At 40.4% G+C, this 13,096-nt stretch overlaps 1 protein-coding gene across 1 annotated transcript in view; it reads right to left on the minus strand.

The window, feature by feature from the left end:
- The window catches only part of ARMH3 (armadillo like helical domain containing 3), a 213,076-nt gene that overhangs the window by 134,673 nt on the left and 65,307 nt on the right, over positions 1-13,096 (minus strand). The window contains exons 16-17 of the mRNA XM_073595364.1: positions 2,205-2,270; positions 722-791 (exon numbers count right to left, since the gene is read on the minus strand). Coding sequence (XP_073451465.1) covers positions 722-791; positions 2,205-2,270 — 136 coding nt within the window. The remainder of the gene's footprint in view (positions 1-721; positions 792-2,204; positions 2,271-13,096) is intronic.

Consider the following 13,096-nt stretch of genomic DNA (forward strand, 5'->3'; position numbering starts at 1 on the left):
TGCAGTGTAGTTGAGCATCATGGGAAATGTAGTTCCAAAACATCTGGGGTGCCAAGGTTCTCTATCCCTGCCCTAGTCAATGGAGGAGGAAAGGGTGAGCATAGTCAGCATTTTTGTGCAGTCACTCGTATTAACCCCGGCAGGACTGGAAGATCATTGCTTTGGGGGTATCTGTGGGGGGGGGGGGGGGCAGAGTACGGCATTTTTGTTGCTACTTCTGTCTCTATTACTGAGATTTCTCATCGCTTCCTGTCTTGCCGAGACCTGACACTACCCTCACCTACAGGCCAAGCGACCCCAGTAGAGAGATCCACCCTGGGAGAAGGGGTGGGGGGGGGGGGGGGCGATTCAACCTCTCAGGTGTCTACCTATTGTTCAAAGTCATCCGGGTTCTGGTTGTACATTTAGGCTCCATTCACAGGAGCAAGTCTCCAAAGTCGCACAATTCCCAGCGACTTTTGGTGCTGGATTCTGACCCGACTCTACATTCTATGGATCGAAGTCGCTTTCGAAAGCAGTGTAGGCACCTTTTTTATAAAAGCCGCTGCGACTTTAGGTCGCACTGATTTAAAACGGGTGCCGTTGAAAAAGAATGGGGTGCGACTTCAAAGTCACGTGACAAAATCGCACAAGTGTGAATGGAGCTGTACTCTTTCATACACTCAGACAAAAAAAGGAAGGACCACATACAATAAAAAAGAAAATACAATACAAGACTCACCCAGCACGGTGCACACCAGCGGTCGGCTTGGTACATTCTTGTCAGCTGGCTTTTTCCGATGCCTCATTGGCTGAAAAAGGTTAAAATCACGGACAGTAAAATATCTTAAAACACGTGAGGTTAAATCCATCAATTCCCTTTACCGACATCCTTCCAAGTGGTTGCGAAATTCGGACATGAAATATGAACAAAGCATATCCCTCTATAGTGTGTCCTTGCCTCAGTCCAGAGCACTAAGTGCCATTTCTGCCTGCTGCCCCCTTCCTCTGCTATCTGCATGAGTCACTCCTGACAAGTTTTCCTGACACCAAGAGATAAGATGGTGACAGGGGGGGAAGCTCCAGCACACAGCCTGTGATTGACAGCCTAAGCTCTGTAGCTCTGTTCCGGTGTGCTGTGTAAAAAAAAAAAAAAAAAAAAAAAAGGGCGGGGGTGTGTCCCTTTCGACCAATCAGCTCTCCTCACCGAGTTCTGCAGAGTGTCATTTAGCTCCCCACCCGGCCCTCCAGCTGTTGCAGAACTACAATTCCCATGAGGCATTGCAAGGCCGACAGTTACAAACACGACTCCCATAGGCAGAGGCATGATGGGACTTGTAGTTTTGCAACAGCTGAAGGGCCACCAGTTTGAAACTCCTGATTTAGGGGCAATCAAGGGTTAATTACAATGGGTACTGTGTGTATTATGTGCTGCTTTCTACTACAGATCTCCTTGTTTCTTATCCCTGATTTGCAGAGATAAGAAACAGAGAGATTGTTCTCGCTCTACAGAGCTCTGTGTTGACTGTCAACACAGAGCTGTGGGCTGTGATTAGACACAACTGATCAGTAGGTCCCGGCTGTGAATCATTGGCCAGACTGGGCATGTTGGCTGGGGAGGGGGCCTAAGCCCGCCAGCACGCAGTGACATAAGGGTACGGGGTGCTTTGCCCGTGTGGGCCACCCGGGTGGGCTGCAAGTGGTTAAAAGAGTCCTTGATTGTATTCAAAATCCTTACGGATTAGTTACCCTGTTTCCCCGAAAATAAGAGCTAGCGTGATTGTCGGTGATGGCTGCAATATAAGCCCTACCCTGTTTCCCCGAAAATAAGCCCTACCCTGAAAATAAGACCTACAAGGACTTTAATGCTTATTTTTATGAATGCTTTACATGCTTTAAAGTCAATGCTTGACTTTAATGCTTATTTGGGGGGGTAGGGCTTATATTGCAGCCATCATCGACAATAACGCTAGGTCTTATTTTCGAGGAAACAGGGTAGTAAAGTATAAGCAATGTGTTCTCATTGTCAGTTACAATGTAGCACTTGTCATACAAACGTTCCCAAAACTTCCCAGGGTATAGGAACAGCCAGAGGACATTTGTATCCGATACGTTTGGGGGGGGGGGGGGGGGGAGAGAGAGAGTTCGATGTCTGACTCTAAAACCATTGACGATTGTTTATTGCTGGAAGATGTGTGTAGAATCTATAGGGAGATCGCACTCACCATTCTGTGGAGGTTGACACGGAAATTCATGTTGTCATCGTGCAGAAAGGCGTTGACATATTGGTCCTGGGGACAGAGAGAGAGTGAGAATCATTAACTGCAGTTACTGGAATCCACATCATCAACAATCCGCAAGAACATTCCGTACCCCCCCCCCCCAACAACCGGCGGAACGCACAGAGCCAACCGCAAGCACAGCTAATGGATGCGCAGAGGGGAAGATGCTGCACTACCAGTACAAAAACATAAAATACTTTCCTCTGTTATATAAAGGAGAACATTGCAACTTCTATGTACATAAAGATGTTTAGTATTTTCTTTGCTACAAGGTCACAACACTATATATATATATATATATACACACACACACACACACACACACACATTATATATATTTACTGTATGTTATTATGTATTTGCAGTCTTCTCAAACTGGACCCTGCTGGCTTTTCTAAGCAATGTGCAAATAAGAAATAAATATAAGAAAATAAATAAAAAAAAATAAATAAATATTTATTTTATTAATAATAATAATTTTATATATATATATATATATATATATATATATATATATATATATATATATATATATATATATATATACACATATACACATACATATACACACACACACACACACACATACAGTTGAGCTCAAAGTTTGCATACCCTGGCAAAAAAAAAGTGAAATTTTGGCATTTATATGGAAAATATGACTGATCGAGCCAAAAAAAAACGTCTTTTACTCAAGGACAGCCACTACATGAAGCCATGTATTATCACACAGTTTTTTTTTTTTGTCTCCTTTTAAAATCATAATAAACAGAAATGGAACTTTATAAAGATGGAAAAAGGTATAAAAAGATAACAAAAGCCTGGAATATGCCATCAGTACTGTTGAATCCCTTAATAAGTAAGTGGAAAATTCGGGGCTCTTTTGATACCAAGCCAAGGTTGGGTAGACCAAGAAAGTTTGCAGCCACAACTGGCGGAAGAATTGCTCAGGATACAAAGAAAAAGCCCCTATAGGTAACCTCAGGAGAAACCTCTTTATAAATATGTGCAATGTGGGGGAGCCGATATATGCCCCAGTTGAAGTCCATTGGGACGAAACGTGTCAGACTTGGCTTTCTGCTCCCCACATTGCTTTTACTCTCTCTCCCCCTTTTATATTTATTTATTTATATATATATATATATATATATATATATATATATATATATATATATATATATATATATATATATATATATATATATATATATATATATATATTCGCCATCTATCTATATATAGATATATATATGTTATTTTGTAGCTCTTACTTTTCATCCTCTCAAACTGGACATTTTTATTCTTATGGATGAATGTTGTTTTTTTTCAATAAAACCCACCTTTTTGACCTACACCATATGGAGGCATTTTTTCTTTCTCTATCCCCTGGATGAGAGTTTTTAGCTTTCCAGTCTGGCTACTTAACATCTCAGTTCCAGCCTTACGGTTACCTGCACGATTCTCTGGATTCATTCTTGGCGTTCCTTGAATTCCCTGGATCGTTTTGGAAATCAGCTGATCGGGCTATCCCCGCTTGATTGACTCATCGCTGTCAAGTGGACTCGAGTCCACTACTTCTGGTAAGAGTGCATACCCCTTATCTTGTGTGGAGGACACACTATCCCTGATGCTCTACATGCCTGCTAAGGCCTTTGTACCCCACTTCTGAGCAACAACTTTTTCGTGATGGACTCTATATATGTTTACCATAGGATCGTTTCACCTTTGGGACTTGTGTTTCTACTCTATATATTATATATTTATATATGCTTTGTCTCATATTCACTGTATTTGAGATTGATTTTTTATCACAAAGTTTTTATTATTTACACATACCATTTGGTACATTGTTCAATGTTTATGGATTCATATTTTTAACGCTACATTTTTCACCAATGCGTTGCTGAAGAAGCTGAGGGTAAAGGTGATGGACTGGCCAAGCATGTCTCCAGACCTAAACCCTATTGATCATCTGTGGGACATCCTCAAACGGAAGGTGGAGGAGCGCAAGGTCTCTAACATCCACAAGCTCTGTGATGTCGTCATGGAGGAGGGGAAGAGGACTCCAGTGACAACCTGTGAAGCTCTGGTGACCTCCATGCCCAAGAGGGTTAAGGCAGTGCTGGAAAATAATGGTGGCCACACAAAATATTGACACTTTGGGGCCAAATTTGGACATTTTCACTTAGGGGTGTACTGACTTTTGTTGCCAGCGGTTTAGACATTAATGGCTGTGTGTTGAGTTATTTTGAGGGGACAGCAAATTTACACTGTTATACAAGCTGTACACTCACTACTTTACATTGTAGACAAGTGTCATTTCTTCAGTGTTGTCACATGAAAAGATAGAGGAATATTTACAGAAATGTGAGGGGTGTACTTACTTTTGTGAGATACTAATACAGATAGAACATCTAGCTCTCTCTCTCTCTCTCTATATATATATATATATATATATATATATATATATATATATATATATTAGCGAGATATAGATATATATATATCGATATATATGAGCGACTCGCTATATAGATAGATAGATATAGAGAGAGAGGAGATATATATATATATATATATATATATATATATATATATATACAAATAGAGATAGATGAGAGAGAGAGAGAGAGAGAGAGAGAGAGAGAGAGAGAGAGAGAGAGAGAGAGAGAGAGAGAGAGAGAGAGAGATCTGTATCTATCTATCTTATTTAGTAGATCTTACTTTTCATCCTCTCAAACTGGACTCTGCTGGCTTTTGCAAGCAAAGTGAAAAGAAAATATAAAAAAAAAAAAAAAAAAAAAAAAAAAGAAGAAGAAGAAGAAGAAGTGCCTCAAGCATTTAAAAAAGGAAACTTTTTTCCCCTGGCTATATTACATACAAATGTTTTGTGAAAGCTCCTCAGAAAATACATATTGCATGAAGCTCTCTAACTGCTGGGACCCTCCGGTGTATTAGAGAGCTCACACTTTAAAAACGCATTGTATATAAGACTCGCTCCTGCCTGAAAAGACTGACAGTCGGTTCGCTAAAAAAAAAAAAAAAAAAAAAAAAAAAAAAAAATCAATCCAGAAAGCGGTGATTGAAGTCACGTGTTTGGTCGGATCGCAGCGCCAGTCGCCATGACTTATGAATGTGAGGGCAGACACCTTAGCTGTGACATTGTGCTGGAAGGGTACAGCCTATCGTAGCACAATGTGCTTTCTAAGCCTGAAAAAAAGCCGGGTGTGTAACACAAAGGGTCGTATTTACTGAAAGGAACAGATAGGAGAAAAGGAAAAAAAGAAATAAATAAAAATCGCAGGAATCAGATGCAGGAAAAAAGTATATCGGAATATAGATACATGAAACATGAACATCCACCTTTGGATGAAATGCGTCGAGCATGGAGGTCTCTTTGCATGTGCATAGGAGGACACAGGAACAGTGTACGGTGACGATTGGTATGCCGCTTATTCTGGTGCTGGCAAAGCACTAGACCTATTTTTTTGAACCACCTACAGACCCGCCCGCCCTTGTTATACGACGGTATTTTGACATAGAATACCGGGATTATGGCAGCAGATAGCTGCTATAACCTCTGTATATTCTTTTATCCTCTTTCAGATAAAAGTGGATTCGCCACAAGATCACTTTTATCGGGTACAGGGGAGGGACATACAGACCCCCCACCCCCCACCCCCCACCCGCAGCGCTCTGGTCGTCTCCGCCGCTTACCGCAGCCGATCGTATCCTCTCCCCTCAGTAACATGAAGCCGAGTGAGGGAAAGATGGCCCCCACAAGGCTCTATACCATTGGATGAACGACGGAAACGACGTCAAACGTCACTTCCGCCCAATGGTCTTAAAAAGGGAAAAAATAATTTTTTAATTTTTCCATAAAAAAATGACATTTATTTTTTTTTTATTGCAGTTTGGTGTAAATGTGAGATCTGAGTTCTTTTTGACACCCCATCTCACAATAAAGAGGTCCTGTCATGCTTTTTTTTTCTATTCTATAGGGATGTTTACATTCCTTGTAATAGGAATAAAAGTGACTCAATTTTTTTTTTTTTTTTAAAGCACAGTGTAAAAATAAAAAGTAAAATAAATAAGAAAAAAATTTTTTTTAAAGCTCCTCATCCCGCCGAGCTCGCGCGCAAATGCGAACGCATACGTAAGTCGCGCCCGCATGGTGTTTAAACCACACATGTGAGATATCACCGCGATCGTTGGAGCGAGAGAAATAATTCTAGCACTAGACCTCCTCTGTAACTCAAAACTAGTAACCTGTATTTTAATTTTTAAACGTCGCCTATGGAGATTTTTAAGTGTCAAAGTTTGTCACCATTCCACGAATGGGAACAATTTTAAATCGTGACGTGTTGGGTATCAATTTACTCGGCGTAAAGTGTATTTTTTCCAAAAATATTGCGTTTGTAAGACCGCTGCGCAAATACGGTGTGACATAAAGTATTGCAACGACCGCCATTTTATTCTCTAGAGTGTCTGAAAAAAATATATATTTTTTTTAGAATATATATATATATATATATATATATATATATATATATATATATATATATAAATGTTTGGGGGTTCTAGTAATTATATATATATATATTCTAAAAAAAAATTTTTTTTTTCAGACACTCTAGAGAATAAAATGGCGGTCGATGCAATACTTTATGTTTGGGGGTTCTAGTAATTATATATATATATAGTATATATATATATATATATATATATATATATATATATATATATATATAATATATATATATATAAATGTTTGGGGGTTCTAAGTAATTTTCTAGCAAAAATAAATGATTTTAACATGTACACACCAAGTTTGAAAAAAAGGCCAGGTCCTTAAGTTATAATTTTATATACAGTACTGTGCAAAAGTGTGAACAAATGGTGTAAAGTAAGAATACTTTCAGAAATATATATTTCTAGCTATTTACAAAATGCAAAGTGAGCGAACAGAAGAGGCATTTTTCTCTTTTCAGTGACACCCCCGATGCAGGGACATTTTTACCATTTTTTTTTTTTACCTTTCAGTGACACCATCAACCCAAGGACATTTTTTTTTTTCCATTGCCTTAATATTTGTGCAGCGATCTTAAACTTTTCTGATCATCCTCACCATACCACAAGCATTGGTACGATTTCATTGAATGCCACAAACATTACAAGCATTTTTCTGTGCCCGCTACTGGCCCCGCCCCCTTCTTCACCCAAAGGGGGGGGGGGGCAGTTTCCCCATCTTGGCCCTGAGCACTGGACAGGCTTGTCCCAGCACTGGCTGCAAGCATAGGATAATCTACAAGTATCCCCACACACAGTACTAGGGCAGCTCCCAGGGCGAGGACGTGGAACTGTGCCCCCTATTATTGCAACTCCCTCCTCATCGGCTTACCTTTACATAGGCTATCCCCACTTTAGTCCATCATGAATGCTGCTACCAGACTCATCCACCTTACAAACCGCTCAGCGTCTGCGGCTCCTCTCTGCCAATCCCTCCATTGGCCTCCATTCAGTGTCCTCCACCCCTCTCTGCCAATCCCTCAATTGGCCTCCATTCAGTGTCATCCACCCCTCTCTGCCAATCCCTCCATTGGCCTCCATTAAGTGTTCTCCACCCCTCTCTGCCAATCCCTCTATTGGCCTCCATTCAGTATCCTCCACCTCTCTCTGTCAATCCCTCCATTGGCCTTCATTCAGTATCCTCCACCTCTCTCTGCCAATCCCTCCATTGGCCTCCATTCAGTGTCCTCCACCCCTCTCTGCCAATCCCTCAATTGGCCTCCATTCAGTGTCATCCACCCCTCTCTGCCAATCCCTCCATTGGCCTCCATTAAGTGTTCTCCACCCCTCTCTGCCAATCCCTCTATTGGCCTCCATTCAGTATCCTCCACCTCTCTCTGTCAATCCCTCCATTGGCCTTCATTCAGTATCCTCCACCTCTCTCTGCCAATCCCTCCATTGGCCTCCATTCGGTGTCCTCCACCCCTCTCTGACAATCCCTCCATTGGCCTCCATTCAGTATCCTCCACCCCTCTCTGCCAATCCCTCCATTGCCCTCCATTAGGTGTCCTCCACCCCTCTATGCCAATCCCTCCATTGGCCTCCATTCAGTATTCTCCACCTCTCTCTGCCAATCCCTCCATTGGCCTCCATCCCTCTCTGCCAATCCCTCCATTGGCCTCCATTCAGTATCCTCCACCTCTCTCTGCCAATCCCTCCATTGGCCTCCATCCCTCTCTGCCAATCCCTCCATTGGCCCCCATTCAGTGTCCTCCACCCCTCTCTGCCAATCCCTCCATTGGCCTCCATTTAGTGTCCTCCACCCCTCTCTGCTAATCCCCCCATTGGCCTCCATTCAGTGTCCTCCACCCCTCTCTGCCAATCCCTTCATTGGCCTCCATTCAGTGTCCTCAACCCCTCTCTGCCAATCCCTCCATTGGCTTCCATTCAGTGTCCTTGACCCCTCTCTGCCAATCCCTCCATTGGCCTCCATTCAGTGTCCTCCACCCCTCTCTGCCAATCCCTCCACTGGCTTCCACTCACCCAACAAATTAAATTCAAGATACTAACAATACCTTACAAAGCCATCCACAACTCAGTCCCCAACTACATCACCAACCTAGTCTCAAAATACCAACCAAATTGTTCTCTTTGTTCCTCCCAAGACCTCCTGCTCTCTAGCTCCCTCGTCACCTCATCACATGCTCGCCTCCAGGACTTCCTCTCAAGTTTCTCCCATCCTCTGGAACGCTCTACCCCAATCTGTCCGACCATCTCCTACTCTGTCCGCATTCATACGATCCCTGAAAACTCATCTCTTCAGAGAAGCCTATCTGGCCCCCACCTAACAACTGTAGATTTATTCTCTCCATCAGCCCCCCCCCCACCAGTTATTACCTCTTGTATCTCTTGACCCTTCCCCTTAGATTGTAAGCTCTAACGAGCAGTGCCCTCCGATTCCTCCTGTATTAACGTGGGTTGTGGTTGTACTGTCTACCCTCAAGTTGCGTAAACCGTCGGCGATATATGCATCCTGTATAATAATAGCCTCCAGTTCACAAATAAAGAGTATTTCCACGTGAGCGCTTTTTTCTTTTCTTTACTGTACGCAGAGAAAATTAATCTTCTTTCAAAACCACCGAACATTAAAGAGAGCAGCCAATTACACCGGCATTAAAATGCACGGCGTGATATAAATGCTTCTAAATGCGGGTCTGCGAAGGCCTTATTGGCTCCGCGCCACCCACTATTTAGCAGAATTTACAGGAGACGTCGCTTTTTTTTTGGGTCCAATCTTAAAGACTAATTAACTTTGACGCATCGCCTTGTTCCATTGGCTCGCTCCAACTCATTAGCTCTCAGACGCCCGGATTTCATTTTCTGCTTTCATAAGCAAAATGTATTTTTAGCTCCTGTCGGCTCCAGCCAACTCCTGAAGTTTCCTCTGAAAAAAAAAAAAAAAACATGGCGCCTTCTCCTCTCCGGAGATATTCACAAAGTGTGGTGCGGTTAAAGGGGAACTCCGCCACCCAAAGCGTTCTTCCCAGAAAGCGCAGAGAGGTGGAAATGAACGCTTCATAAAGCATGCAGAATGTTATTATTAGCCATTTGCCGACCGCCTAACTTGGAACGCACGCCATCTTTTACGTTCAATGCCAAGGTTATGGCTGCAGCTAGATGCCATAACCCTGCTATCGTTTTTTTTCTCCTTAGGCGGCCGCTTTACGAATCGGCAGGAGAGGTGTCCCCCTCACTCTTCCCGGTCGTTTCCGGGCTTTACCGCAGTCATCGGTAAGCCCGGAGGTGATCTGATGCGGTCGACGCCTGGGCAGGAAGTCGACTGAGGGCGAGATGGTCCTCACTCGTCTCTATGGCCTTAGAGGACCGGAGCGACCTCTGAAGTCACTTTCAGTTCTCAATCATAGACAAAAAATATATTTTTTTTTTCCTTAAAGTCAAAAAATATATATATATTTTTTGCTTTCAAAAAGGTAAAATGCGTATGCGTTCGCTTTTTGCGTGCGAGCACAGGAGGCATGGAGCGCTTTAATTTTTAAAAAATTTTTTTTATCCATTTTACTTTTTTTTTTTTTTTTAAACTACGTCTTTATTTTTTTTTTTATTACTTTTACTTTTATTCCTATTACAAGGAAATATAAAGTAATCAGAAAAAATAAAGACATAGTGTAAAAAAAAAAAAAAAAAAAAAAAAAAAAAGTAAAATAGATTTAAAAAAATGAAAGCGCTCAATGCCTCTGTGCTCGCACGCAAAAAGCATACGTCTTTTTGACCCCTGATCTCTCATAGAAATAAGCATAAAAGGTCCTCTTCATTGAGAGATCAGGGGTCAAAAAGACGTATGCGTTCGCTCTTTTGCGTGCGAGCACAGAGGCATGGAGCGCTTTAATTTTTTTTTAATCTATTTTTACTTTTTTTTTTACACCATCTCTTTATTTATTTTTTTGATTACTTTTATTACTATTACTAGGAATATAAACATTCCCTGTAAAAGAAATAAGCATAAAAGGTCCTCTTCATTTACAAGGGATGTTTATATTCCTTGTAATAGGAATAAAAAGTAATAAAAAAATAAAGAGATAGTGTAAAAAAAAAAATAATAAGTAACATAGAACGTATGCGTTCGCTTTTTGCGTGCGAGCACAGAGGCATGGAGCGCTTTAATTTTTTTCATACTATGTCTATTTTTTTTATTACTTTTACTTTTATTCCTATTACAAGGAATATAAAGTAATCAAAAAAAAATAAAGACATAGTGTAAAAAAAAAGAAAAAAATTAAAATAGATTAAAAAAAAAATTTTAAAAATGAAAGCGCTCCATGCCTCTGTGCTCGCATGCAAAAAGCGAAACGCATACGTAGGTGTAAACGGTGTTCAAACCACACATGTGAGGTATCGCCATAATCGTTTAAGCGAGAGCATTAATTCTAGTGCTACTGTAAACAAATGATTTTTTTTTTTTTTTTGCTTTTAAAAAGGTAAATGAGAGATCTGGGGTCTTAATGACCCCAGATTTCTCAATGAAGAGGACCTTTTATGCTTATTTATATTACAAGGGATGTTTATATTCCTTGTAATAGGAGTAAAAGTAATCAAAAAATAAATAAAAAGACAGTGTTAAAAAAAAAAAGTAAAATAGATAAAAAAAAAATAAAAATTTAAAGCGCTCCATGCCTCTGTGCTCGCACGCAAAAAGCGAACACATACGTAGGTTGTAAACAGTGTTCAAACCACACATGTGAGTATCGCTGTAATCGTTAGAGCGAGAGCAATAATTCTAGCGCTACTGTAAACAAATGGATTTTTTTTTTTTTGCTTTTAAAAAGGTAAATGAGAGATCTGAGGTCTTTTTGACCTCAGATCTCTCAATAAAGAGGACCTGTCATTCTTATTTCTATTACGAGGGATGTTTACATTCCTTGTAATAGGAATTAAAGTGATCAAAGAAAAAAAAAATTAAAAAAAAAAAGGAAAGTGTAGAAAAAAATAAAGTTCTTATTTATTTTTGAGTGCCCCACCCCTTCTGTGCTCGCACGCAGAAGCAAAGGCATACGTAAATCGCATGCGCATATGTAAACAGTGTTTAAACCACACATCTGAGTATCACCACAAACGTTAGAGCGAGAGTGATAATTCTAGTGCTAGATCTCCTCTGTAACTCTAAAACAGGTAACATGTAAAAAAATGTTAAAGCATCGCCTATGAAGATTTTTAAGTACTGTAGTTTGTCGCCATTCTAGGAGCGTGCGCAATTTTAAAGAGTGACATGTCAGGTATCTATTTACTCGGTGTAATATCATCTTTCACATTAATACAAAAAGAGTGGGGTAACTATTGTGTTTGAAAGACCACTGTGTAAATACAGTGTGACAAAAAATATTACAACAATCACAAATTTTATTCTCTAGGGTCTCTGTGAAAAAAAAAAAAAAAAAAAAAAAAATTTTGGGGGGTTCTAAGATCCCTTTTTACACCGAGCCGCCCATAGCGCCGCTATTTTTGGCGCCGTTTTAACCGGCGCATTTCGGCCGCTAGCGGGGCGCTTTTACCCTCAGGCTTTCACACTGGAGACAATGCTGCAGCTGTTTGAGGGCGGATTGCAGGCGCTATTTTTAACGCTATAGTGCCTGCAAAACGCCCTCGGTGTGAAAGGGGTCCAAGTAATTTTCTAGCACAAAAAAAATATATTTAAACTTGTATTAAAAAGTTCAGAAAAGGCCTGGTCTTCAAGTGGTTAGACATGTGAAAAAAAAAAATACTTGTTGAGGCAATTTTTTTATTTTTTGCACAAGTTAAAAACTGCAATTTTTTTGCTAGAAATTACTGTAACCCCCCCAAAAGTATATATTTAAAGTGTCACTAAAGCCCAGGGTGGATAAAAATCAACGATTTAAATTTTTTTTTTTTTTTTTTTGGATTTAAATCAGATTTTTGGATTTTTATCAAAATTTATTTTAATAAAATGCTTTTGGGAGTAAAAATCTATCTAAAAGTTTTCTATTTAAGATACATTAATAATAATTTAGTTTATTCAGCATGAACTGGAGATTAGTTATGTAGCACGAGGCCGTATATTCTGCAATATTTACATTTTTGGTAAACTCATTCAATGAATCCGAGCTCTGCAAAGCTGAGATAACATGCACTGCATTGATGCATTCACACGCGGTTTCGACTAACAAGCCTTCAACAGGGCCATACGCCCCCTGTTGAAGACGTGTTAGTCGAAACGCGTTGGCCAGCACCTCCTGCTTACCCACATTGCCATTTTATACTTCTGTGATCACTTTTTTATACCTTTGGAGATTGGA

This window comes from Aquarana catesbeiana, linkage group LG08 (assembly GCF_042186555.1).
Source record: "Aquarana catesbeiana isolate 2022-GZ linkage group LG08, ASM4218655v1, whole genome shotgun sequence".
NCBI lineage: Eukaryota > Metazoa > Chordata > Amphibia > Anura > Ranidae > Aquarana > Aquarana catesbeiana.